The sequence below is a fragment of the Pongo abelii genome, chromosome 18 (genome assembly GCF_028885655.2).
Source record: "Pongo abelii isolate AG06213 chromosome 18, NHGRI_mPonAbe1-v2.0_pri, whole genome shotgun sequence".
NCBI classification, from domain to species: Eukaryota; Metazoa; Chordata; class Mammalia; order Primates; family Hominidae; genus Pongo; species Pongo abelii.
In genome coordinates, this window is record NC_072003.2 from 1,756,403 (window position 1) to 1,783,690 (window position 27,288).

The 27,288-nt window shown below is 54.0% G+C and overlaps 1 protein-coding gene across 15 annotated transcripts in view; it reads left to right on the forward strand.

Annotated features, from left to right (window-relative positions):
• The window catches only part of CRAMP1 (cramped chromatin regulator homolog 1), a 65,021-nt gene extending 37,749 nt beyond the window's left edge, over positions 1–27,272 (forward strand). For 6 of the 15 annotated variants that reach the window (XM_054534492.1, XM_054534488.1, XM_054534484.1 and 3 more), the window contains 15 exons: positions 2,085–2,170; positions 2,620–2,743; positions 4,798–4,879; positions 5,457–6,572; positions 9,588–9,765; positions 12,033–12,214; positions 12,304–12,378; positions 14,598–14,679; positions 15,597–15,701; positions 15,946–16,124; positions 16,864–16,929; positions 17,465–17,699; positions 18,503–18,667; positions 20,107–20,252; positions 23,245–27,272. In XM_054534492.1, coding sequence (XP_054390467.1) covers positions 2,085–2,170; positions 2,620–2,743; positions 4,798–4,879; positions 5,457–6,572; positions 9,588–9,765; positions 12,033–12,214; positions 12,304–12,378; positions 14,598–14,679; positions 15,597–15,701; positions 15,946–16,124; positions 16,864–16,929; positions 17,465–17,699; positions 18,503–18,667; positions 20,107–20,252; positions 23,245–23,409 — 2,986 coding nt within the window. In that variant the 3' untranslated portion in view covers positions 23,410–27,272. The remainder of the gene's footprint in view (positions 1–2,084; positions 2,171–2,619; positions 2,744–4,797; positions 4,880–5,456; positions 6,573–9,587; positions 9,766–12,032; positions 12,215–12,303; positions 12,379–14,597; positions 14,680–15,596; positions 15,702–15,945; positions 16,125–16,863; positions 16,930–17,464; positions 17,700–18,502; positions 18,668–20,106; positions 20,253–23,244) is intronic. The other 9 variants (XM_054534486.1, XM_054534485.1, XM_063717461.1 and 6 more) reach the window with 9 other exon arrangements.
• Positions 27,273–27,288: the final 16 nt, after the last annotated feature.

A 27,288-nucleotide genomic window follows, 5' to 3' on the forward strand; every position in this document is an offset into this window, starting at 1 on the left:
CAGCTGATCTGCCCACCTTGGCCTCCCAAAGTGCTGGGATGACAGGCATGAGCCACCGTGCCTGGCTTGTTTGGCCCTAAACACTTGATTAAAGCCTTAGGTTTTTGGGGTGATGGTCAAATCTGTGTAGGGTATTGAGACTGCATAATGCCGAAATTAGAGCCAGGGATTGCAGCTTTGTTTACTGGGATGTGGAGATTGTGGTGTCACCCTTTTTTCCTGTCTAGGTTGCCAGAACTGGCTGTCTCCGTTAGACGCCCTCAGCAGTGGCTGCTTTTCAGCCAAACTGCGGGAGTCATCTGGAGAGTCCCTCCCACGCAGCACTCGCTTCAGACTCTTGTTCCCATTTTGATCTCTAATTTTGGTCAGCATTGTACTGGAATAAGATTTTTTTAAAACTATACAAGTAATGCATAAATATAAGTCTTAAGCAATTTTCAAACAATACATAGATAAAATATAAGACCCTCTTCACCACCCCATCCTACTCATCTCATCAAAGCTAACCACTTACAGTCATTTCATGTGTGTCTTTCTGGATTTTTTTCTTAGTGAATTTACATAGTAAGTGTACAGGTACAAATATAGATACATACAGAGATGAAGATGTAATTTTTTACGCATCCTTAGAATCACGCTGTATGTGTTCTGTAGCTTTTTTCATAGACTGTTTCTTGGAAATTGAATAGCAACAGCAAATATAGAAGCAGCAACTCTCCTACCTGACGTGTGCAACTGGGAGTTGGTGAATTGCTAAAATTGGTTAAGGCAGAAAGCCGTAAAAACAAGATACACATGCCCTGAGCATTTTGTAAAACACAAGCCTGTTGTCGTTCACCAGCCAGTGGGCCGCTGCCCAGAGCCATGTCTTGACTGGGGTCCACTCCTTGGAATTCAAGTTGGTTTTTCTCTGAGATCAGAAACTCCTCACAGGGAGGCCACATAGAGGTGGACTGAGAAGTCACAGAGGTAGACTGAGCTCACGCAGGGGTCATGGAGAGGTGGACTGAGGTCACACAGAGGTCACGGAGAAGTGGACTGAGAGGTCACAGGTCATGGAAAGGTAGATTGAGGTCACAGAGGTCACGAAAAGGTGGACTGAGAGGTCACAGAGTTGGACTGAGGTTACACTGAGGTCACGGAGAGCTGGACTGAGGTCACACACAGGTTATGGAGAGGTCAACTGAGAGGTCACACAGAGGTCATCTAGGGGTGGATTTAGGTCACAGGTCACAGAAAGGTGGACTGAGAGGTCACAGAGGTCACGGAGAGGTGGACTGAGGTCACAGAGGTCACCTAGAGGTGAATTGAGGTCACACAAGTCATTTAGAGGTGGATTGAGGTCACACAGAGTTCACGGAGAGGTGGCCTGAGGTCATACAGAGGTCACGGGGAGGTGGACTGAGAGGTCACCTAGAGGTGGATTGAGGTCACACAGATGTCACCTAGAGGTGGACTGAGAGGTCACGGAGAGGTGGGCTGAGGTTACATAGAGGTCAGCTGGAGGTGGATTGAGGTCACACAGAGGTCACAGAGAGGTGGGCTGAGGTCACACAGGTCATCCAGAGATGGATTGAGGTCACGGGGAGGTGAACTGAGGTCACACAGAGGTCATGTAGAGGTGGATTTAGATCACACAGAGGTCACAGGGAGGGGGACTGAGAGGTCACGGAGAGGTAGACTGAGAGCTTCTGCTCTGAGGGCCCAAAGCGGGAGGACTGCACAGAGCTGGGGCAGTGGAGAGAAGGGTGGCCATCTGAGGGGACCCCAGGATAGTGGCTTTTCCAGGGATGGGACATCAGCTTGTGCCAGGCCAGTCACCAAGGCAGGAGGGTACAGCACATTTTCTATAAACAGCAGGTGTCCCTTGGAGTGTGAGGTGTGGTCAGGAAAGTAACAGGATGTGCAGTCACCACGTCTTGTTTGTCACTGTGTCCTCCCACTGTCCTACACGGGCTCGAGAGGCTGGGGTGGATGCTTGGCCAGGCCCCACCTGGCCTGGCTCAGCGCCTCTCCGTGTGCTGGCCCTTCCGTCCTTCTGTTCACTCACAGGCCTCAGCGTTCCTTCAAAACTCTTTTCCCAGGGCCACCACTGTACGTTACAAAGGGCGGAACCTCCGGATCAAAGCGCCCATGTGCCGGGCCCTGAAGAAGCTGTGCGATCCGGATGGTAAGTGAATGGGGCGCTCCCAGGACCAGAGGCGGTGCCCGTGTTATCCCATTCAATGATGGGCAGGCTGAGGTACAGGGTTGCTGCCACAGTTGCTTTGTGTCTGACCCTGCTCAATCCCAGGGCTGCACATGGACCACTCTTGAACTTGAAATGCTCCCTACGACCACTCAGTCTAGTTGAGCTCAGAGCCATGACAGCAGTCAGCAGAGTGGTCGGAGGTTGTCAGGATCGAGTCTCCTGTGGCCTCTCTGGACCAGTCTGTGGCCTTTGCAAACCCCTGAGCAGCCACATCAGAGTTTTATTCGCTGGGGTTTCTCTGCTCTCCTTGCCTCTGTTTGCAAGGCCGTCTGCTCACAGCTGATTTCACTGGTTTTTCTGGCCAAGCCCTTGGTCTTCTACCTTAAGGTTGGTCTGCACTAAACTTTCATGGTTCCTCTGCATTGCAGGCTTGAGTGACGAAGAGGACCAGAAGCCAGTGCGCCTGCCTCTGAAAGTCCCTATAGAGCTACAGCCGCGGAATAACCACGCCTGGGCCCGCGTGCAGAGCCTTGCCCAGAACCCGCGCCTCAGGTAACATGGCCTTTGGCACGCAGAGGGGTCCCAACTGCTTGAGCAGGACTGGAAGCAACGTGTGTGAATTTCCCTCAAGGAACTTCCAAGAGAAGCAGGTCCACCCGTATGCTCTGTCATCACACGAGGACACAGCAGTGTGGAGGGGACTGGAGTCCAGGGAGCACTGGGCTGCAGTTCTGTATCTGGGCAGGGATCGCCCAACCTGTGTTCAGGCTGTGGAGGGGATGTCGTGGTGAGGAGTTGCAGAGCCTTCCTCTCGACCCCCAATAAGGCCCATACAGTTCCTCTCCCACCCGCTTCATGGAGACTTGTGGCTCGCATATGCACAAGGCGCCACTGTGGAAATGGACCGTTTTCCATTTGTACATTTTAAAAAATGAGGTGACTGGGTGCAGAGGCTCATGCCTATGATCCCAGCACTTTGGGAGGCCAGGGTGGGTGGATCACGAAGTCAGGAGATCGAGACCTTCCTGGCTAACACCGTGAAACCCCATCTCTACTAAAAATACAAAAAAAAACGGTGGCAGGCACCTGTAGTCCCAGCTACTCGGGAGGCTGAGGCAGGAGAATGATGTGAACCCGGGAGGTGGAGCTTGCAGTGAGCCGAGATTGCGCCACTGCACTCTGTCCTGGGCGATAGAGCAAGACTCTGTCTCAAAAAAAAAAAAATACAAACAAAAAATTGAGGTGACTGGGTGCGAAGGCTCACACCCGTAATCCCAGCACTTTGGGAGGCCAAGGCAGGTGGATCACGAGGTCAGGAATTTGAGACCAGCCTGGCCAAGATGGTGAAACCCTGTCTCTACTAAAAATACAAAATAAATTACCCGGGCGTGGTGGCGGGTGCTTGTAATTCCAGCTACTCGGGAGGCTGAGGCAGGAGAGTCACTTGAACGCGGGAGGCAGAGGTTGCAGTGAGCCAAGATCGCGCCCCTGCACTCCAGCCTGGGCAACAGAGGAAGACTCCATCTCAAAAAAAAAAAAAAAAAAAAAAAAAAAAAAAAAAAATTGAGGTAAAATTCACATATCATAAAATGAACTTAGCCTTTTTTTCTTTTTTCTTTTTTTTTTTCCCAAGATGGAGTCTTGCTCTGTGGCTCAGGCTGGAGTGCAAATGACACAATCTCGGCTCACTGCAACCTCTGTCTCCCACGTTCAAGCGATTCTCCTGCCTCAGCCTCCCGAGTAGCTGGGATTACAGGATCCCGCCACCACACCTGGCTAATTTTTGTATTTTTAGTAGAGACGGGGTTTCACCATGTTGGCCAGGCTGGTCTCGAACTCCTGACCTCAGGTGATCCGCCCGCCTCGGCCTCCCAAAGTGCTGGGATTACAGGTGTGTGCCACCGTGCCCGGTGAATTTAGCCATTTTTAAGTGTACAGTTCAGTGGCATTTAACACAATCACAGTGTTCTATGGCCACCACCTCTGTCCAGCTCCAGAACATTTTCATCACACTAGAAGAGGCCCCGTGCACCGTAGCACTCACTCCTCAATCCTCACCCTTCCACGGCCTCTGGCACCTCCCAGTTCGCTTTGTGTCTCCACTGTGGACTTGCCTCCTCTGAACGTTTCATAGAGATGGAATCACACGCAGAGGCCTCTAGGCCTGGCGTCTTTCACTGGGCGTGATGCTTTCGAGGTTCACCCATCATAGTGCGTCAGTACTTCATTCCTTCCGCTTGTGTACTTCTCCCTCAGAATGTATTAACACTGTCCAGGCCCGCCTTTCTTGAAGCCAAAAGGAGCTCGTAGACTAGGCAGAGGCTGTGCGCCAGCGCCCACGCCCTGGCAGAGACCTTTTGCTGGCAAAGAATGCTTGGGATATCTGTGTTTTCTTTAGCTCTGTGTGAATCTCTGGCCATCGCAGCTGGAAAGGCTGGTTTTTAGCCACAGGAGCTAAGGGCCCTGTGGACGCCCGCTCCCGGGTGCCTCTCCAGAGGTCCCTTGTCTCTTTTGGCACCCTTCTGCTGTAAGCAGCCTCGGGACTCTTCAGATGGTTTCCTCCCTGTTCTGCGAACCTCACTTTCTCCTGTCTGTCGTCTCCGTAGGATGATCGTGGAGCTACATCGAAAGGTCTCCAGCCTTATCGAATTCTTGAAGCAGAAGTGGGCGCTCCATGAGGTGCGAGTTGTATCCTTTTCCAGCTAAAGCAAACCATCCAGGCTGCGCTGCCTCTGCTGCCCAGAGATGGACCACGCCTCCCTGTGCCTGTCATCGTCATGGTCCCCGTGGGCAGGACAGCCATGCTGTGACATGGTGTACATGTGGAACCATAACCTGGAGCCCCTTATTCCCTGGGTGTGGAGCCCCCTCTGTGGCCTTGCAGTGCTAGAACTCAGTCACAGCCAGCCCTCCACGATGTCAGTGGCCTGTGTCTGGCCCACGGGGTGTGGCCAAAGCATTCTTGCCAGCAGGTTGAGCAAAATGACCAAGGGTCAGCCCAGCCTTCTTCACATCCGTGGCTGGCTCCCGGCCCTGCCCGCTCCCCACATAGGCGTGGTGCGTGTCAGGTGTGAATTTCCTAAAGGTACTAAGTGCCTGGGTCAGCGTTGTTGGGTAGTGGTGTGAGGAAAGCCCTGGGTCGGGGGCATGATTTATACCCTGGGGGATGCCAGTGGGGAGCATGGCTTGTGTCTGTACCCATGTGCCTGGTAAGCATCCCGACCTCAGTGCCAGCCAGTGTGGGCCTTCCTTGACGGGCACTTAGCGGAAGACCCTCGAGGAGCGGCAGCTGCAGGACTCATGCTCCGCACCGACGCAGGAGAAGGTGACACTGCACTTGTTCCCAGGCGAGAACTGTACACTGACACCGCTGCCGGGCGTGGCTCGCGTGGTGCACTCCAAGGCCTTCTGCACAGTGCACTGGCAGGAGGGCGGCCGGTGCAAGCAGAGTGCCAAGGACGCCCACGTGCTGCCCCCAGCCCAGATCCTGGGCATCCAGAGTGGGCAGGGCACGGCCCGGGGCCAGGTGAAATGCCTGAGGAGCGGAGCTGAGGGCAAGGGTGTGGGGCGGCCCCCTCCTGTGGCTGATGCCTCGCAGAGCTCCGGAGAGAGTTCTCCTGAAAGCGCCCTTGGGGAGGGGGCTGCCCTAAGCTTGAGCAGCCCGGACGCTCCTGACAGGCCTCCTCCCAGGCACCAGGACACTGGGCCATGTCTTGAGAAGACCCCTGCAGAAGGCAGGGACAGTCCCACCCGGGAGCCAGGGGCTTTGCCGTGTGCCTGTGGCCAGCTCCCAGACCTGGAGGATGAGCTCTCACTCCTAGACCCCTTGCCCCGCTACCTAAAGTCCTGTCAGGACCTCATTGTCCCCGAGCAGTGCCGCTGTGCGGACACACGGCCTGGGAGCGAGCAGCCCCCTCTGGGCGGGGCGGCCTCCCCAGAGGTGCTGGCTCTTGTCAGCAAGGAGGCTGCTGACCTTGCTCCCACTGGCCCATCCCCGAGGCCCGGCCCCGGGCTCCTGCTGGATGTTTGCACTAAAGACTTGGCAGATGCACCTGCAGAGGAGCTCCAGGAGAAGGGGAGCCCCGCGGAGCCTCCGCCGCCTCAGGGACAGCCTGCCGCCAGGCCCCCGAAGGAGGTCCCCGCCAGCCGGCTGGCTCAGCAGCTCCGTGAGGAAGGCTGGAACCTGCAGACCTCCGAAAGCCTCACGCTGGCCGAAGTCTACCTCATGATGGGCAAGCCCAGCAAGCTGCAGCTGGAGTACGACTGGCTGGGGCCCAGCCACCAGGACCCCCGCCCCGGCTCCCCGCCCACCGCCCTCCACAAGCAGCGCCTCCTCAGCTGCCTCCTGAAGCTCATTTCCACCGAGGTCAACCCCAAGCTGGTGAGTGGGTTGGAGCCCAGCCCCTCTGGCAGCCCAAGGGAAGCCAGGCCCAGCCTTGTAGGGCTCCCTGCTGGGTAGCTAGGGCCAGCACTGTTGGGGTCCAGATGAGAGAGACAGGGTCTTGTGGCAGGGGGCCAGGAGCCTGCAGGACCTCAAGGAAGGGGGAGAGGCAGGGACCCAAATGATCCGAGAGACAGAGGCTTTCCACAGACTACTTTCCTCTCCCTCGAGGAGGGATCCTCGGGCACTTGATGAGTGTCCCCACTTACGTGCACGGTTCCAGAAGTGCAGTGATGAGTGGCCTGGGTGCTCTCGTCTGTGTGGGGCGTGGAAGAAGACGGCCAACAGGCAGGCAGTACCTTGTGAGCCTCCTTGTGTTCCTGGGAGTCTGCCAAGCCCAATCATGGAGCTGAAGGGACAGCGTGCACAGGACCAAGGGTGACAGAGTGAGGCCTGGAGCCGTGCTAGCCTTCTGGCTTATCTAATCACTCTTAACAGGTTTCCACAGAGGGAATGGTGGGTATAGTTCTTGCTCTGGAAAGACCATCCCAGCTGCTGTGCAGATGTGGCAAAGTCAGAGGCTGTCACAGAAGAGCAGGGATGTGGTACCGCAGCAGAATAGTGGAGCTGGCGACCAGACAGGACGGTCCGTGCAGTGTGTGGGTGGTCCCTGAGCCTAGGGAAGGGTCCCTTACCATAGGGAGGCCAGTTGGTGGAGCCGACAGATGGGGTGCAAAAGGCACTGCTGCCGGGAGTAATCCTACCCCACAGCCCCAAGTCCGATAGGATCTCTGGGTGCAAGAGAGCAAGGTCCCACGGCAGGTCCATCCTGAAATGGCATGTTTAGGGGCTGGTGAGCTGCTGGACATGAGCGAGGGGTTCAAAGGATGGACTGGGCAGGAGCTGCAGGTCACTGTGGACCCCTTAGCGCTGTTTCATGGTCAGAATGTGCGTGAGGCTCACATGTCCCTGTGCTGGGGGGACTCAGGACTCGGGCGCTCATGAGCCCCCACACATCCGCTGCTCCACACAGGCCGTCTTACAGCTTCTGAGTGATGCTCACTTCTGCCTGCATTCCCCATGCCTCCCCTTCGTGTTCCGCTCCCGCCCCCAGCCCGTGCAGGGCTTGCCCCGGAGAGTTGGTCCAACAACAGGTGGCAGGAATGTGCAGATTTGCCTGGGGAGCGTCAAGGGGGCTGGAGGAAAGAAAGTTCTTGCAGGGGTGGTGGAGACTGAGCCCAACCCTCAGGCACCTCTGAGGCCAAGCCTGAGGGTGAAAGTGGCTCGGGGGTAGCGTAGCGGGGACACCAGGGTGAGTAAGCGGGGACCAGAAAGACAGTGTCTTTAGAAGGCTTTTCAGGAGAAAGACAGTGTCTTTAGAAGGCTTTTCAGGAGAAAGACAGTGTCTTTAGAAGGCTTTTCAGGAGAAAGACAGTGTCTTTAGAAGGCTTTTCAGGAGAAAGACAGTGTCTTTAGCAGGCTTTTCAGGTTTGACTTTTGGTGGGCTCATGGGAGGGGCTGAGGAGAGACATGGTGCCTGCGTTTGGGTGCCCCAGGGAAGGGGCCAGGGTAGGCTCCTGAGAGGGCAGGCAGCAGTTCTGGGATACAGAGCAGGTAGGAATCCCACATGGAAAGGCATCCCCATCCCCTGGGAGCTGGTTAGGGAGGCTGACTTGGGGTTGGCCTGGCAGACTGGACAGACAGACAGGTGCCTGATGCAGCTCAGTTGTGGGGCCACCTGGCCCTGTGCTGTCTCTTGCCTGGTGGAGCTGTGACAAGCACCCCAAAAGGCCCGAGCCCCAGAGATCAGGAGATGCTGGAGGCTGCTGAGCCGCTGTCACAGGTGGAAGGAGCAGCATAGGAAGGGTCATGAGGTGGGAGGGGTCTCAGGGAAAGCTTGGGGTATGGGGCTAGGGCCTGAAGGCTCTGAGTGAGCAGACTGGCAGGGCTGTGCTGAGAGCACGGGGTGGAGGGCTTCTTAGTCCATAGGGAGGTTGTCCCGGGTGGGATGTGTGGGGTGTTCAGGAGAGTGAGGAGAAGGAAGAGAGCCGAGAGGCTGGGATGCTGGCCGAGTCTTCCCAGCGGTGGTGGCGTTTCTGTGGTGAGCTAGGCAGGGACCCCAGGACTTGGCAGCAGGCTCTGCAGGCTGTGGTGTGGGCCTGCACATCCCCTGGGGTTGGGCTCCGTGGGCCTGCACACCCCCCAAAGTTGGGCTTCATCCCTGCAGAGTGCTCTTCAGCTGTGCTTGTGTCTGATTCTAGAAAGTCAACCTGTATTTCCTTCCTCTGACTCACAAACAGAGAGGCTGCTGCAGTCTCATGTTGACTTTTTAATATAGCTTTGAGCTCTTGACACTTGTCACTTGCCATCCGGCACCTCTTCCCACAGCCCATGCTGGCACTTCGGGCTGGTTCCCTCCCTCCCACCTCTGCCATAGCACGTGGAAAGGTACTTGTGAGGAAGGGAGTGGTTTTGATTACTTACCTGACCAGTGACTTTTATTGATTGATTGACTGATTGATTTTTTTCTTTTTTTTTGAGATGGAGCCTTGCTCTGTAGTCCAGGCTGGAGTGCAGTGGCGCGATCTCGGCTCACTGCAAGCTCCACCTCCCGGGTTCACACCATTCTGCCTCAGCCTCCGGAGTAGCTGGGACTACAGGTGCCCACCACCACGCCTGGCTAATTTTTTGTATTTTTAGTAGAGACAGCATTTCACCGTGTTAGCCAGGATGGTCTCTATCTCCTCACCTCGTGATCCGCTCATCTCAGCCTCCCAAAGTGCTGGGATTACAGGCGTGAGCCACCGCACCCGGCCGACCAGTAACTTTTAAAACTGGCAAGCTGCCGAGCGACTCTGGGGACACTGAGGTTGGGCGTCTCTGGCCCTGGCCTTTGCCGTCATGACAGTGTGCTCTCTGACCTCGATGATTTTCTCGTGCCTCCTACTCCAGGGCACGCAAGAGCCATTTCTCCTGTGCTGAGTTTGGACGTTGTTTGGCCCATTTCTGTCCTAGGCTCTGGAAGCAAACACCGTCTCTACAGCCTCGGTAAGGCCCACCCAGGAGGAGCAGTCAATGACGCCCCCAGGAAAGGTGGTGACCGTCAGCTCTCGCAGCCCCCGCTGCCCTCGGAACCAGGCCTCCCTCCGCAGCAGCAAGACCTTCCCGCCCAGCTCTGCACCCTGCTCCTCAGGTGAGGCTGTGGCAGCCACACTCCCTGTGCCTGGGCTGCCCTGATGGCATCTCAGGCTTCAGGGGCTGTGCCGAAGCTGAGGGCACAGGTGTGCCTGAGGCTGGACCTCACTGTCCAGCTCGCCACAATCCAGCTGTCAGGGTGAAGGTGCAGAATCACTGCCTCCTCATGGGGAGGGCGACACCAGGGCTTGTCGTGAAGGACTTTGGGGTCCCAGGGTGTAGAAGCTGGTGAGAAGCCGGCCTTTGCCAGTCTGGTCACTTTGGGGTCTGCTTCATGGGGCCAGCAAAAGCCTCGCTAATGTGCTGAGTTGGTGGTTCAAAGTCCCTGAGAAGGTTTTTTTTTCTGTTTTTCTTTACATGTAAAACCTCAGAATAGAGAATCCTTCAGTTAGGGGAGGTGCCAGCAGGTTAACACAAGTCCTGGAAAGAATGATGGAGCAATTTGCAAGTCCACAGTGTAGCCCAGCTGTGTGTAGGAAATAATTTAAATTCAGGGATCATAAATTGTGTTCCTGGTGCATAAAATCCCAAGACAAGCATGAACAGTTTCCCGAGGCATCAGTTTCACTGGCTTTCAACCCACAGTATTTTTAGAATAAAGCAGATTATCATGGTTACAATGGTGAGTTTTTAAGTGTAAAAATGGTGAGTTTTAGACTGGGCACAGTGGCTGATGCCTGTAATCCCAGCACTTTGGGAGGCCGAGGCTGGTGGATCACCTGAGGTCAGGAGTTCCATACCAGCCTGGCCAACATGGTGAAACCCCGTCTCTAGTAAAAATATAAAAAATTAGCCGGACATGGTGGCGCACGCCTGTTAATCCCAGCTACTCCAGAGGCTGAGGCAGGAGAATCACTTGAACCCAGAAGGCGGAGGTTGCAATAAGCCAAGATCGCGCCACTGCACTCCAGCTCGGGCGACGGAGCGAGACTCCATCTCGAAAACAAAAAAAAAGAATGAGTTTTCAAGGTAAAATAAGGCACGGAACAGTGGCTCATGTCTATTATCCCAGCACCTTGGGAGACCAAGGCAAGAGGATCACTTGAGGCCAGCCTGGGCAACATAGCAAGACCCCATCTCTACAAAATATAATAATAAAAGAAAGTAGTTGAATGTTGTGGCTCATAGCCACCCAGCTACTTGGGAGGCTGAGGTGGGAGGATCACTTGAACCCAGGAGTTCAAGGCCACGCTGAGCTGTGATTGTGCCACTGCACTCCAGCCTGGGTGACAGAGGGGGCCAGGTGAGGGGTCCTGGCCTCCTGGGTGACAGAGGGGGCCAGGTGAGGGGTCCTGGCCTCCTGGGTGACAGAGGGGGCCAGGTGAGGGGTCCTGTGAGAGGGGGGCCAGTTCCTACTATGAATGAATTTTTTTTTTTTTTTTTTTTGAGATGGAGTCTCTTGCTTTGTTGCCCAGGCTGGAGTGCAATGGCGTGAACTCAGCTCACTGCAACCTCCACCTCCTGGGTTCAAGCGATTCTCCTGCCTCAGCCACCCGAGTAGTTGGGATTACAGGCATGTGCCACCATGCTCGGCTAATTTTTGTTTTTAGTAGAGACAGGGTTTCGCTATGTTGGCCAGGCTGGCCCTACCATGAATTCTCAGGGTGATTTACAGCAGCACTGACAATGATGAAAACATTTAGCAGGGTCCCACAATAGTAACTCTCAAATATTTCCTGTTCTTTTACCTCTGGGTCTGTTTTCTAAAAACTAGAGATTTACACCAGGAAGCAGCAAGCTATAGGCCTGCAGCCCAGATCCAGCTCACTGCCTGCTGTTTATAAATAAAGTTTTATTGGCACACAGTCACACTCATGTGTTCACATGTTGTCTGTAGTTGCTGTTGTGTACGGCTGAGTTGCCCCAGAGATGGTATGGTCTACAGAGTGGACATTGGTTATCTGGCCCTTCACCAAGAAAGTTGACTGACTTCTGGTCTCCCCTAGAGACCCTGAAGGCTCTTCTTGCCCTGGAACATCTTTGGTGTCTTATCTGCCCTTACCCCTGAGCACTGAGCGAAGTGGTGAAATGCTTTTGTCCTATCCAGGAGACCAGTGGTCTGCTCAAAATGGGAACAAGAATTTCAGTGAGAAGGGTAGAAAATCAGTCTTTATATGGGACTAAGATAGAGGTGTCTCCTTTCAAGACAACCGAACAGGTTGCCAAGAGAATGTCTTTCTGACTTTCTTCCCAACAGAATTCCGTGACCCTGGACCTGTTGCTAGGTGAATGCTGTCACATTGATTCTCTCCTCTCCTCTTCCAGGTTTGAGAAACCCTCCAAGACCCCTCTTGGTGCCTGGTCCCTCCAGCACAGGAAGCAATGACTCAGATGGCGGCCTTTTTGCTGTCCCGACAACCTTGCCACCCAACAGCCGACATGGGAAGTTCTTCTCTCCCAGTAAAGAAGCAGAGCTGACTTTCCGCCAGCATCTGAACTCCATCAGCGTGAGTGTGTGGGGCCGGGCCGCCCGTGTGCGAGCGTCCCCACGGTCTGGAGAGTGCACCTTCAGGTGCCGGACGCTGCTCCCTTACAGATGCAGTCGGATTTCTTCCTGCCAAAGCCCCGGAAGCTGCGGAACCGGCACCTGCGGAAGCCACTGGTGGTCCAGGTCAGGGTCTTCTCGAGTCTGAGCGTGTGGCCTCGTGGCTGGGCCACCCAGGACATAGGGCTTCTTCCTTCTCTCACATTTTCATGGTGTAAAGTGTGGGAAATTCCTGCCCCTTCCTTCCCTCTTGTGAGTAGGGTAAAAATACAAGTAATAACAGTGAACTTAATGGTACCCAGAAGTAAAGGTAATCTTTCAACAACATGGAAATCCACTTGCAAAAAAGACAATTATAGGGATTCAAGTCCAAAGAATGTCCCAGATTGGGATGTATTTATGGACTCTCAACACCTATTTATAAACATTTAGTCCGTGGGAGCAATTGCCAGGGCGTGTGGGTTGGCTGGAGCCCAGGCCTCTCATGAACTCCCCGGGAGTCCTGAAGGATGCCGTGTGCAAGCCTGGGGGACAGCCAGGGACTCAGAGGCATCTTGGAAGACGAGCATGGCATTCTGACACATAAAAATACGAAAGTGAGGTGGGACGTCTGAGGTAATTATGCTTAGATATGTGTGGATGTGTGTTATTTTGGATTAATGAACAGGTTTCCTTTTGTTAGACTTTTAGAAATCTCTTTCTCCCTTGAGATTAGTGTATTTACAAATGAGACATTGCACGAACGGTCTTAGGAAGAAAGTGCCTGCTAAATCTTAGGTGTTCTTTGTTCAAACTAAGACCAGGGTTGAAAACTATGGCCCAGGGGCCACTTCCAGCCTGACTGTTGTTTTGTTTAATTTAAAACAACTTTATAGATAGAGAATTCACATATCATAATGTTTGTCCATTTAAACCTTATGACTCAGTGGTCACAAGGTGTACAACCATCACCATGGTCTCATCCCAGAACGTTACCACCCAGAAAGGAAACCCTGCTCCTATGAACTCACGTTGCCTTCTCCCGCCAGTCTTTGGCAACCACGGATCCACTTTCTGTCTCTGTGGATTTGTCTATTCTGGGCATTTCCTGTAAATGGGATCGTACAATATGTGTTCTTTTCCCCATAATATTTTTGTAAATAAAGTTTTGCTGGCACACAGCCGTGATTATTCATTTCTGTACTATGTACTGTTTTCCACACGGGCAGGTATATGGCCCCAAAACCTAAAATATTTCCTGCCTGGCCCTTTACAGAAAAAGTGTGTCAATCTCTGCTACAAAAAGTGTAGCCTTTGGAGTGAAAGCTCACGCTACTAGGCTGCAGCCTACCGCTGTCTCTAGTAGTGCCTCCTCTCTAGTCTCTCCGACGCCAGTGTCCTGGGGCATTTCAAAGGGTCGGAACCGCAGCGGCACCCCCAGAGGCCGAAGCACCTCAGACGCTTGTAGGTCGAGAGACACTTTTTTGTTTGTGTTTTATCTTGATTACTATCAGTTTCAGTGACGAACACAGTTTCTCAGATGGTAGTCCTTGTCACTCAAACCTGCCGTAGCACATTCAGCCTAATTGTCCACACACAAAAGCCCTGGAAAGGAGCACTTCATGCCCTTTGGTGCCTGTGTGTTATAAGCAGTGACTTTATTTTCCTTACCCCATGTGTGAGGAAGCCCAGAATGGGGGGTGTCACTCATAAAAGTCCATGTCCAGTGGTTATAAACAGGTTTATGTAACTAGTTGCATTCCAGCCAAGTCCAGAAGAAAGTTCTGGATTAAAAGTGGATCAGGCCAGGCGTAGTGGCTCACACCTATAATCCCAGCACTTTGGGAGGCCGAGGCAGGTGGATCACCTGAGGTCAGGAGTTCAAGAGCAGCCTGGCCAACATGGAGAAACCCCATCTCTACTAAAAATACAGAAATTAGATGGGCGTGGTGGTGAGTGCCTATAATCCCAGCTACTCAGGAGGCTGAGGCAGGAGAATCACTTGAACCCGGTAGGCAGAGGTTTCAGTGAGCCGAGATTGCACCACTGCACTCTAGCCTGGGTGACAGAGCAAGACACCGTCTCAAAAAAAAAAAAAAAAAAAAAGTGGATGACTCTGACATTCCTCTAGTTTCCCCGGGGAGGGTTTGATTAACTGGGTTTGTTTGAGAGAGGACCTAACTGGAGTTTGGGGTACATGGGTCCTAACTGTCTGAGCAGTCCCAGGCACCCTGTGTCAACGGCTCTGGAAAAAGCCCCACCTGGCTCTGCTGGGCACCCTCATACTTGGGACATTCCTTTGTAACTGGGAGTGATTTTTTGGTGTGGGAGTTTCATCACCTTGATTGTTGACCATTTTCCCACAGAGAACACTGCTCCCTAGACCATCGGAAAACCAGTCCCACAACGTTTGTTCCTTCTCCATCCTGTCTAACTCTTCCGTAACTGGTAAGGACCCTGAGCTTTTCTGGGGTAGCTTGTCCCTCCTCCTCACCTGAGGGCCTTGGCTTTGGAGACAATGGGTGCTTATTTCCATGGCTTATTTTCAGGCATTCCTTTGTCCGTTCTACCGACAAATACCTAGTGCGCCCTATGTGCTGGGCTGCAGGCTGCGGTGGCGGGCGAGGCAGCTAGTCCAAAGGGTGCCCTTCGTCTGTGGCCTCAGATGGCCCCTGTGTGAGGCTCTTGGCTTGGTTTGAGTTGCGTCTCTTGTCTGCTCTCTCTGTGTAATGTCTTGTCAGCCGTTTTATGGAATGGATGTGTTCTTGGGGTGTATGGGTTATGCTTCCATCAGTCTGTACATTTAGTGGGGGCCTTGGCTCCTTGCAGTAGATCTTACAAGGGAGAAGCCTCTGGTGAAACACATACTCTGTGACTTCCCTTTTCTACCAGTGTTGACTTCCATGTCTCTCACTGACTTACTGCAAGACCCTTAACAGCTGTCGATTGCTTTTTCTCCTGCCTGCTTGTCAATTTTCAACTGTGGAAAGCCTGGCAAGATAAAACCAAATTGCAGTGGCAGCATCTTAGTCCAGAATCTGATGCTCTGACTGCCCTGGGGCCTGTACCTCAGCTTGGGGGCTTGTCACCCTTCAAGAGCCATTTCCGCAGGATGACAGTGGTGACCGCAGCCTTCCAGTAGCTCCTGGGAGGCATAGTGGTGGGTGCCAGAGCTTGTGTCACGTTGGGGGCCTGTGTGACCTCTGACTCCTCACGTTAGCATTTGGAATGTTCAGTGGCTTCCAGCTTGACTTGGCTCCCACACTCCCAACAGTGGCTGTAAAGGAAGCCCCCTGCGGCCCCATCCTGCTGTGAGGGCGCGGCGGGCGGGCTCGACATGTCTGCTTTTGCCCTCGCCCTCGCAGGGAGAGGTTCGTTCCGGCCCATCCAGTCTTCTCTGACCAAAGCAGCTCTGTCTCGGCCGATCGTGCCCAAGGTCCTTCCACCCCAGGCCACGAGTCACCTGGCCAGTAAGTCTGTACCTGCATGGCCACAGCCACTGAGTGAGCCTCTGAGGGATGTTTTTGTGACCAGGTTTTTTGAATGTTTTCTTCTCCAAATCATAATGTCTCATTACCCTTCACTGAGAACATCTAAGCCCTTGGCTCTTGCATTGACATGAGGTGCGAGGGAGAAGCTGTACCCCGAGCCCTCTTGGGACATCTTATGGGTTGTCAGTAGAGCAGAGATGTGCAGCATCCTTTTTGTTGCCAGGTGCTATCGACTTAGCAGCTACGAGTGCCGGCATTCTCTCTGGGAACCCCCTCCCTGCCTTGGACACCGAGGGCTTGTCTGGCATCTCTCCACTGTCTTCAGACGAGGTGACGGGTGCCATCTCGGGGCAGGACTCCACTGGAACTCACCAGGATGGAGATGCCCTCCCCACTGTGGGGGTGAGTATGTTTAGAAGGGCTTCAGCATTACCAGCAACTTCTGGTGTGGACGCCAAAGCCGTGGGGCTGAGATCACACTGGACTCCAGCTCTGCCTTTGGAGGAGAGTCTCCGGACCAGGGGTGCCATGGCGTAAGCAAGCTCTGTGTAGTGCAGGACAGGAGAGGTGTCCAGAGCCACTGACGAAAGGTGGGGACAGGCTTGCCATGTGGCACTGGAGAACTCAGAGCTAAGACGATGTGGAAACATAGCTCCATCTGAGAGTAACCATAACCAAGCTGGCAGCAGAAAGCCCACAGCGCTATGCTCGGACACCAATGAGCATCTCCTTCATCTGGGAAGAGAGCAGCCTGCATGGCCTTGGCCGTTGCTCCTTTCCAAGGCTCTGAGCACCTGGTTTCTCTGGCCTCCCATGGCCACCTCAGAGCTGCCCCAAGGAGGGTGGGATGGGCTGATGCTGTTAAGACTCCAGGGAGCCCAGTCCTGCCTGCTGCAAGGTTGACTTCCTGATAGGACTTGACTTCACTCTTGGAAGCAACAAAAAATTGCAAGTACAGGGTCCACACCTGAAAGTAGCCTTTCAGTGTTTTCGATCTTAGACCCCTGTCCATTTACTGTCCCTCTGCTGTTAGGAGGCCAGGGGGATGGAACACCTCTTTTTCTGGAACTCTGTCGCGGGTGAGGGTATGGGTGGCATCTGGTGCACCCTGCGGCTGCTCACGGGCGTGCTCCTCCTGCAGGGCTCCGACCCATTCGTCAGCATCCCTTCGAGGCCTGAGCAGGAGCCAGTGGCAGACAGTTTCCAGGTAGAGTGTGCTCTTGGGCTGCTGAGCAAAGCAGCTGCCCCAGGACTCCCTCCAGTGCCCTGAGCTGCCACCTGCAGTCTTGCAGTGGCCCGGCTTCTCTCCTAGACCGTGCAGTGGCTTTGCTGTTCTTCCACCTGCTGTGCCGACTGCCCAGGGTGGATAAATGAATATGGCTGTCCGCCACCTGAGACTTCCCTCCTCCCCTCTCCAAGGCGGGCCGTTTCAGACCCAGCTCTGGAAGAACTCAGCGCTCTGGGAGGAGGAGGCTGTCAGCTAATAACTCCCCCAGCCCACACTCTCTTTCTGGCGGCAGTCAAAGCAGGTCCAGGCCACTGCAGCCTGACTTTCTGACTCTGCCATAGTGAGTGTTTTTGGGAGAAATGAATTCCCCGAGTGTGCTCCTGAGTTGGAAGGATGAGGCGGCTGCTCATCTCCCTGTTCATTTGCCTGCGAGCTAGAAGAGGAAGCTGGTGTTTCTCCCCTTGTCTTGGGTTCTGATAGACCTGGTTGTGTCTGAAAAATACCTGTCTCCCAGCAGGGCTCATCTGTTCTCTCCCTATCTGAGCTGCCCAAGGCCCCTCTCCAGAATGGCCTCTCCACACCGCTGTCCTCGTCAGAGAACTCCAGCACCCGGCTGTCTCCACCAGACGTCTCTGCTCTGCTCGACATCTCCCTGCCCGGCCCGCCTGAGGATGCGCTGTCACAGGGCGAGCCCGCCACACACATTAGCGACTCCATCATTGAGATCGCCATCAGCTCCGGTCAGTACGGTAAGGGCAGGGCGGCCTCACAGCCCTTCCTGTCATCAGGTGTTGATCTCCTGCCCCAATGTTTGCCACACTTCCTGGGGATATTCCAGTTTTGTGATTTTTACGAATTGAAAACCTGTCACCTACAAGGTGCTGCCTGTCTCCAGCAGGGACCTTGCAGGTGGATAAGGTACCTGTGGGACCTGAGGCAGCTGATGGCCTGGTAGGCTTGTTCCTGACCTTCAGGCGAGACAGTGGGATGGCCCCCAGGCGCTCTTCAGCCTGGGGATCACAGAGTGTTTTCTTAGTTGATCTTGAACCTGAGCAGGCGGCCTGGGGTCTTGCACAGCTTGTGAAGCAGTTGGGCTGGGCCCTGTGGGCTTTGGTCTCACCTGCTGTCTGGGACAAAGCTCCTGGGAGCAGTGGTTTGTTGCTCACTGGTGTGAGCCAGGCTGTGGGTTGAGAGAGATGTGGGTTCACAGTGTGTTAGCATGTAGCCTTGGGAAGGTCACCAACTTGTTGAACCTCCCTTTCCTAAGCAGTAAATTGAGAATAAGGTACAGCTCCTAGGGCTGTTGTGGGTGCCGTGAGATGACTCACGTGGAATCTGGTGGCTGCTGCCGTCGACTTCCCTCTGCTGCGCCCTCCCTCCCTGCAGAGCTGTTCTGCGGTGCTGAGCTCCTTACCTGCAGAGCCGCCATCCATCTGGTTCAGCAGGGCAGAGCCCTGCGGCCCTGCTGCCTTCTCCGTGGTGGGCTGGAGAAGTGAGCTGCCGTTCACCGCCCCGCAACAAGGCGTTTCTGATCTGGGATCTTGGTTGGCAGGTGAAGGAGTCCCTCTTTCTCCAGCAAAACTGAATGGCAGTGACAGTTCCAAGAGCCTTCCCTCCCCGTCCAGCAGCCCCCAGCCACACTGGATCGCCTCTCCCACCCACGACCCCCAGTGGTACCCCAGTGACTCCACCGACTCCTCGCTCAGCAGCCTGTTTGGTGAGTGTATGGGGAGGGCTCTCGTCTCCTTTTCCAGAGCAGCAGGGGCTGGGGTCTGTGGGACGCTGGATTCTCGTTCTACTCAAACTCCCACTAGGACTATTGGCTTGTTCGCCTCTCAAGTGTTTGTATTTTTCTGAGTTAATATTTTTGGGTGTAATTTACATGTGGGGAAATGTACACATTTTTAGTGTACAGTTCACCAAGCTTTGGCAAGCATGTATAGCCTGGTGACCCACAACCCAGTGGAGACCTAGAATATTCCCGTGACCCCAGATGCTGGATTCTGTGTGCCTTCCCAGTCTGTTCAGCTAGCCTGGCCCCTCCCAACTAGGGTTCTCTCGAGGGGAGAAAAGGAAACTGGTGTCTTGGCACTCTCTTGGCTCGTCTTTCTGTGGTCAGTAAGGTATTCGGAAGTGGATGGTCCAGCTGCCACCTGGCACATTCTTGAATACAGATCGGAGAGTTCAGAGGACGTGTTCATCCTCCTCCCCCACTACCCATTTGCCCACTGGATAGCAAGTGTGGCAGGAAAGACACACCCTGCTGCTGTTGCCTGCCCAGAGAGAGCCCCCGTTAGGATGTCTGGGGTCTTCCTGCCCACGGTTGCATGGGGCCAGGGCTTGTGGCTGGGCACATCAGGCATGGCGGGTACCATGCCTGACAGCCCTGAACCAGTTGGGCGACGTGGGTCTGGGAGGTGCTGAGGGACCCAGCACCCTGCAGGCATTTCCTTTTGTCGCATGTAGCAGTGCAGATGTTTGGAAAGTCACACATAAATCGTGAAAAACTGGAAACAGGCCAGGCGTGGTGGCTCATGTCTGTAATCCCAGCACTTTGGGAGGCCAAGGTAGGAGGATTGCTTGAGGCCAGGAGTTTGAGACCAGCCTTGGCAGCATAGAGAGACCTCGTCTCTACAGAAAATTTTAAAACTAGCCAGGTGTGGGGGTGCATGCCTGTAGTCCCAGCAACTTGGGAGGCTGAGGTGGGAGGATTGCTTGAGCCTAGGAATTCGAGGCTGCAGTGAGCCATGGTCACCACTGCACTGCAGCCTGGGCAAGAGCGAGACCCTACCTTAAAAAAAAATTAAAGAAAAGCAAAGTTGGAAACAACCTGCATGAGACTAGTCACACAGAAGAAAGTATGGGGGTGGGGATGGCAGTGAGAGTGGGAGACCGTGATGGGGGTGGGGGATGGCAGTGAGGGTGGGAGACCGTGGGACTCGTGGAAAAGAAGGTGCATGTTTGTATGCACGAAGGCCTGTTAAACGAGAAGAGCTCGTCGTGGCGTGTTGAGTCCCTCGGAAGCTCTTCGCACAAGTCTGGATTGGGGCCAGGGCCGGGGCCTGGCCTGGCTGCCTCCAGCCTCAGGACCCTTCTGCTGGACTGGTCCAGACCAAGCAGGGTTCAGGGTGTTTTCCTCTGGCCTTTTCTCCGCAGCAAGCTTCATCTCCCCAGAGAAGAGCCGGAAGATGTTGCCGACACCCATTGGGACCAACAGTGGCACTTCCTTGCTTGGCCCCAGCTTGTTGGATGGAAACTCGCGGGACTCATTTGTGTCCAGGTCCCTGGCTGACGTCGCAGAGGTGAGTGCATTGACCTCACAGCTGCACCTGACCACCAACCCTCGTGCCAGAGGTTGCCGGCACTCTCCTGCACACCTGTGGGTTACTAAGAGCTGTTTGCCAAGAGTGGAAGGACAGGAGACAACACGTACACACTTAGGTCCGTGACTACCGAGAATGGGGAGATCTGAAGACGCTGGGCCGGCTCTCGTCCCCACATGCAGAATGACAGATTGAGTCATAGCTGAGCTCTGCAGGCCTCTGAACTGGAAGCCCTGGTCTGGGGTGCAGAGCAGGGTCTCTGAAGGCAGCCAGAGCTGAGCAGGGATGTTACCTCTCCTTCACTGGGTGTGGGGTGCTGAGGGGCAGGCAGTGTTGTGGAGGAGTAAGGGGTGGCTGCAGCAGTTGTGTTGTCAGTGCTGCCATCCTAACAGCAGGACGAGGGGCAGGTAGTGTTGTGGAGGAGTAAGGGGTGGCTGCAGCAGTTGTGTTGTCAGTGCTGCCGTCCTAACAGCAGGACCTTTGAGCGGCGTCTCTCTGTCAGGTTGAGCTGCGGTGCAGGGGAGCTGGGATGGGCTCTGCTGTCCTCGTGCTTCTCCCACACCCAGGGTAGTGATAGGAGGAGTCACTGGGGCAGGTTCTTGATGTGAAGGCGAAACGTGGTTTGTGACTTTCCTCTTTTGACCAGATGCGGCGTCCCTCTTTGTTGGCCAGGCCATCTGGTTGTAGCCCTCAAGGCGTCCACCACATGGTTTGTGTGGCATTCATGGGCAGGTCAGTCTTGCAGGGTAAAGACAGGCCCATTTCACTGTGACATAAAGTGCAGAGTGGCAGGTGTGTGGGCAGTTGGGTGAGGGCTCTATGGACAGGGAGGGAACTCTAGGTCCAGGAGGTCATCCGCATGGGCTTAGCCCGTGTGAAAGTCCTGGAGCAGCATTCCCCGAATCTAGTCCCCACAGTGTTGGGACATTGGCAGGTGTTCTTGAGGATTTTGTAGGCAGATACTTGAGGGAAACCCTGGATCCAAAAAAGCTCAAAACAGCTGTTTCTCACAGACACCTCCGCTACCCAGTATCCGAATGTGAATTGTGACTCTTGAGATGATGAACTCATGGGTAGGCTTTGGAGAATTCCAAGCCAAGCCATGATATGACTGGAAATTTTAGCCAAATGTACACATAGACACAATTAATAGAGTAGACCTCCATCTCACAGTGTGTGGCGTTTCTCAAACCTGTTTGGCCCCAGAATCATTATTCGGAGCACACCTTGGACTCTGATGTTTCCCGAGAAGCCAGTCTCTGTCTCTTCCCGTGTTTGTGCACATGTTCCTAAGTGCTGGGCTCTGTGGAGATGGGCGCTGCGTACGTGCCCTGAGGCAGCATGCTAGGGCCTTGCTGTTGAGAGGACGGGCCACAGCCCAGTGACAGGAGCCCCTTAGAGTCAGAAATGCAGAGTGTTAGCCTCACCCCAATCAGAATTTGCACCTTTAACAAAATCCTGGGCAACAGATGGCACATGGGAGTGAGTAGCAGAGAAAGGGTGCAGTTAGTATTTGTGAAACGCTGCCCGTCGCGAGTAGTGCAAACACGTATTCACCTGAAGAAAGAGCAAATTAGCGTTCAGCATGGGATTTTCCCGAGAGCCCTCCACTCAGAATGTGAGTGTGTTTCTCAGCAGGTCCTCGTCGTCTGGAAGGATGGTGATGAAAGGGTCTGGTGGTAGGGCTAGCATGAAGGGGGCGGGGGTGGAGCTGGGTGGCCCTGGGATGAAAGGGATGGGAGCTGCTGATGGACACACAGGGGAAGGAGAATTACTCTTTGCTCTGCTTTTGAAAACAAATTTTAATTTGTCTGACATTTCCCACAGTCAAAGTGTAAAATTTCATTTACACCATAGCTCTACTCAGAATTTTCCAGACTTCTGGCATTCACAGTGTCATGCAGTTCATTAAGGGATATTTATGCAGGGTCTACTGTGTGCAGACAACGGCCCCTGTCCTCATGAGGCTTCTACTCTAGAGCAGGACGCAGACAATAAGCGGTGAAAACGGCACATTCTACGTATTTGCTCATGGGACAAGATCCTGGTGTCGAGGCCCTCCCGTCCTCCGTCTCCTCAGCTCCGCGCTGCCTCATTCACTCTGTCATGGCCACCACCTTGGTCGTGCTTTTCAGTCAAAGCCTCTTCCTGTCTCAGGGAACATGCCTGTTGCTTCTTTAAAAAGGAACGTGCTCCCCGCGTGTCCTCATGTCGCTGACGGGAACCTGCTCCCCACATGTCCTCAGGACCGATGGGAACGTGCCCTCGCCACATGTCCTTGGGACTCTGACAGGATCGTGCCCTCCACCTGTCCTCATGTCTCTGACGGGAACGTGTCCCCCACCTGTCCTCATGTCTCTGATGGGAACGTGTCCCCCACCTGTCCTCATGTCTGTGACGGGAACGTGTCTCCCACCTGTCCTCATGTCTGTGACGGGAACGTGTCCCCCACCTGTCCTCATGTCTGTGATGGGAACGTGTCCCCCACCTGTCTTCATGTCTATGATGGGAACGTGTCCCCCACGTGTCCTCGGGTTTTACCCCACCTCCCGCTCAGGTCCCAGTCCTTGGAGCACCCTCTCTGGCCTCTTTCCCCGGCACTGTCTCCCCCCTCACTCTGCATCTGTTTCAGCAGGCTGCCCCCAGTGCCTGTGTCTGCTGCATACAGTCTTGTCTACCTGTCGGGTGTCTTCCCCCATAGGTCTCATGGCGGGCAGGGGGACCAGCACCCTCATCCCAGCCATCAGATGTGTCAGGCACATCGTAGGCTCTCTGCGAGCACTTATCTAAAGAGTGTGCGGGCAGATGACAGGTGATTCTGTGATTCTGCACAGAGCCCTGGGCTGCCATCCATGGCTAGGTTCCTGCAGCGGGAGTTAATAGGAGCTTCTCGTCCTGTTTCGGGACCCGCCCTCTGCTGAAGGGCCGGCCGGTCGCAGTGACTTGCTCTTCCTGTCTCCTCTTCCTGCAGGTTGTGGATTCCCAGCTGGTGTGCATGATGAACGAAAACAGCATTGATTACATTTCTCGGTTCAACGACCTGGCCCAAGAGCTGTCCATCGCTGAGCCTGGCCGCCGAGAAGCTCTGTTTGATGGTGGTGGAGGCGGCCCCGCTGTCAGTGACCTGTCCCAGTGACCACACGTCCTGGTGGCGGATGAAGCCCTCTTCGAGCTAGAGAAAAATAGATAAGCCCAGCAGCCCTAGAAGATGGTCTGAACAGAGGCATCTCCGCACCCAAGACTGTACAACGGGCAGGAACGTGGTCGCAGAGCTGCTTCCCCACGAGCAGCAGGCAACGGCGTCCAAGGAGACTAGGATGAGTTCTTGGCAAGGGCCAGCGTTAGAAATCACTGTGGTACTAGAGCCGTTCTTCACCACGCCTGGGTCCGTGTTAGGGTCTGCATAGTGATCCCATTTCAGCCTGTGCTCTGCCTCGATTGTTGTGTTGGACATTCCGGTGGCATTTCCTTCTGAGACAAGGGAGTATGTGTGCCTTGGTGTAGTTGCTGTGCACTAGGAGCTGTGATCTCCCTCTCTGCAGGGAGGCCGCAGCCCCTGCTGCTTGCTTTCTGCCAAACCTGTGCTATGCATCAGCTGTGCCCTCTGTGGACTGTAACGGGCAGGACAGTTGGATGTGGCCTGGGCTCGTGCCTGGTGGTGTCGCATCCCAAGGCACCAAGAGCATGGATACTGATCACAGGGCTGCTGCGGAGTCCTGGGGCCCTGGGCTGGTGCCTCCCCTCCCTAGAAGTTTTGTTCGGACTCTTAACAGGGAGTGGGGGCAGGAAGAGTCCTGTACTATGCAGGTTGTGTGGACTTTGCATGGGACCCTGCTAAGCTGGTTGAAAATGTTTTTCTTGTGTTTTAAGAATTAGGAGACATGGAAGAGGAAGAACAAAGTCCCCTCTGTAGTTGGTTTCCTTCCTGTGTCCCTTTGCAAGCTTCCAGGTGATCTAAGGTGTCATTTCTCCCTCCTGGGGTGACCCTTAGGCGCTAATATGATTACAGCGAAGACTTTCCTGATAAGTTCTTAAACTTGATGTGTGACTGTTTGGCACTTGAGACAAACCTGCCTTTGCAGGGAAAGTGTCTCTCACGGGCATTGGTGTAGGCGTGCCTGACATACGTGTTCAGTCCCTTGCATACCTTTGCCTTGAGACTTCTGTGTCTCCTTCCCATTTGGGACACCCAGGCGAGGACCCAGACATCTGGATGTGGTCAGACCGCACCAAAAGTATGCCTTCGTGGTGGTCTCCCTCCTTGCGCCCTCTCGGGTGGCCAGTGTTCCTACTGCAGACGCCCCAACATCCAGTCTTTCCCCAGGACAGAGCTAATAAGGGCCCCTTTGCCTTCTCATCCTCAGGAGTTCCAGGCACATGAGTCACCGTCCAGCCACATCCAGTGTGGCCTGGAGCTGCCACAGAGGTGTTGGGCAGGCCATGCCTGTCCCGCCATCTCTCCCTTCCTGCCTCATTTCATCCCCCGCAGCAGCCGGGATTGATTGTGCTTTCCTAACCCACTTGGACCTACTCCCCCTCCTCCCCACCATTCCTCTTCCCCTACACGTGTGGCACGCAGCAGCCCTCAAGGCCAGCCCTAGCCCCACCACTGCTTCTCTCCCCGTCCACAATGGAGAAGGTGAAAGGAGGAGGGAAGGGCCTTTGGTGTGGACAAGCATGTGGACGCCCTCCGTCCTGCAGTCTTGCCAGCCCACCACAGCCACTGTAGACCACAGGCAGGCCCTGCACTGCACCACTGGGAGGACGTGGAGAGGACAGTGAACTTCCAGGCAAGAGCTTCCTTCTTCTGTCTTACGAGTTTTTCTTAGAGCTCTTGCCTGAGCTGGCTTCCCTCCTTCAGACGTTGACGTGAGATCTTAAGCAAACAGTCCCATACCTCTTAGGGGTGAAAAAAGAAACATGGTGCCACTTGATTGGGAGAGAGACAGCAGTGTTTGAACCGCAGCATCTTTACACTAGCTTGTGTTTTGTGCTAAGTATACCACCTTCCAAAATTAGCATCTCATTGAGCCAGAGAAGACAAAGAGCTCTCCCTCTGGGCATCTGGCTTTGCTGCGTCTCTAGAGGGTTAGGATACCAGGCCGAGTTCAGGCCACTGCTAGCTTTCTTATACTCCCGCAGGCTAGACCAGAGATGCCAAGTCCCAACAGCACTGAGCTGTGTGCACTGTGCCAGGGACAGGAGGGTTTGTGAACTGCCTGTCAGGGTACCTGTTACCCCCTGACAACTAAGTGGGGTGAAGTTTTGGAGGTCAGAGTCTGCTTTCGTAGGCTTTTTGGACAGCACCTACCACTTGGTTCTCCAGTGTAGACTCTTGGGAGCAGCTGACCGCAGCCATTGCCATCCAGTGGGGAGACGGGTTAGGGAGGAGGACGGGCTGACTCATCTTCTATAATAAAGCTGACAGAGTTCTAGAGGATTCTGTCTCTCTAGTAACTAGACAGGTGATACGCATTTGCTTGCCACATTAAGGGAAAATGGTGTCATTTGTTGCAGAAAAACAATGGATGCATTTTCTTCTGGCCTAAATGAATATTTATGTACAAACATAGGCAACTGTTAAAGGCTGGAATTTTCAAAAGATCCAAACAGAGACTTCCTGCATCTTCTGCCTTTCCAACAGAAGCGGTGATCGTCTCAGTGTGAGCCTGTGGCTTCCTTTGTGCATTTGAGCATGCTGTAATTAAGATGAGATCAGTTTCTTAGAAAAAGCTTTCCTGAATTCCTCTGATGTTGTCTGGGATCTTTCTGCTGATTCACCTTTTCTGGAGATTGGGACAGAGCATCTGTGGTCCAGGGAAGTCAGTCCTCTGGCCTCGATTCTGTTGTGGATGTGCAGTGATGAGCAGGCATTGCGTGCCTCAGGGGATGCCTAGTTCGTGGCTTCCTGGCTGTTTTGTCCTTCTGTGTCTTGTAGCTGTAGGGTGCCAGCTCAGGGAGTGGGGTCTTGGCGGCATTTCCGCGGTTGGCCTCGTTGCTTTGCCGCACCTCCAGGTACTGGGCATGAGAGGCCGTGGCCTCGTTTCTGGTGGATAACCTTTTTAGTTTAACAGCATCTTCAATTAGATCACAGCATTGAATTCAAAATTTCTTCTGCAAAGAAAGTTGTGGGGCATAAGACACCGGGAACGAGGGAGGAGGAAGACACTTGTGTTTTCTCTTTAACCCTTGAGCTGTAGCCGATGCATTTGTCAGGAAATACAGCACTTTGTCTTAAGAAAACAAGGAAAGAGGCCGGGCGCAGTGGCTCACGCCTGTAATCCCAGCACTTTGGGAGGCCGAGGCGGGCGGATCACCTGAGGTGGGGAGTACGAGACCAGCGTGACCAACATGGAGAGACCCCGTCTCTACGAAAAATACAGAATTAGCCGGGCGTGGTGGCGCATGCCTGTAATCCCAGCTACCGGGGAGGCTGAGGTAGGAGAATCACTTGAACCTCGGCGGCGGAGGTTGCAGTGAGCCGAGATCGCGCCACTGCACTCCAGGCTGGGCAACAAGAGCGAAACTCGGTCTCAAGTAAAAAAAAGAAAGCAAGGAAAGAGTAATTTACAACGAAGGAAAGAAACCCACAGCACACCCTTCGCGGCTGTCAGCGCTCTCCTGATGTCACAGTGGCTGCGTGTCTTTGGGGTGGGTGAGGTGTGGGGAGCCGAGCCCCTGGCCCTGCCTCCCGCGCCCCGCCCCCCTTCTCTCTCTTCTCGGTTAAGCCATAGCGAGGCCTCCGCTCGTTTCAGATGTGAATTTGTTTTATAGATTATAAATATGCATATACAGTGTATGTATAAAGCAGAATGCCTGCCTTTCCTGGTTATTTTTTGTACCATATTGTAAATTATATTATTTATTCTTTACCAATTTTGGGAATAAAAGGTGTTTTGGTTATTTAATATAATAAGAGCTGTTAAACTTCTGTTTAAATTTCCAGTTCAACTTGTAAATGTTTTTATTGTGCATAAATACATACTAATGTTGATCTAAGGACTGTCGTTTGTGC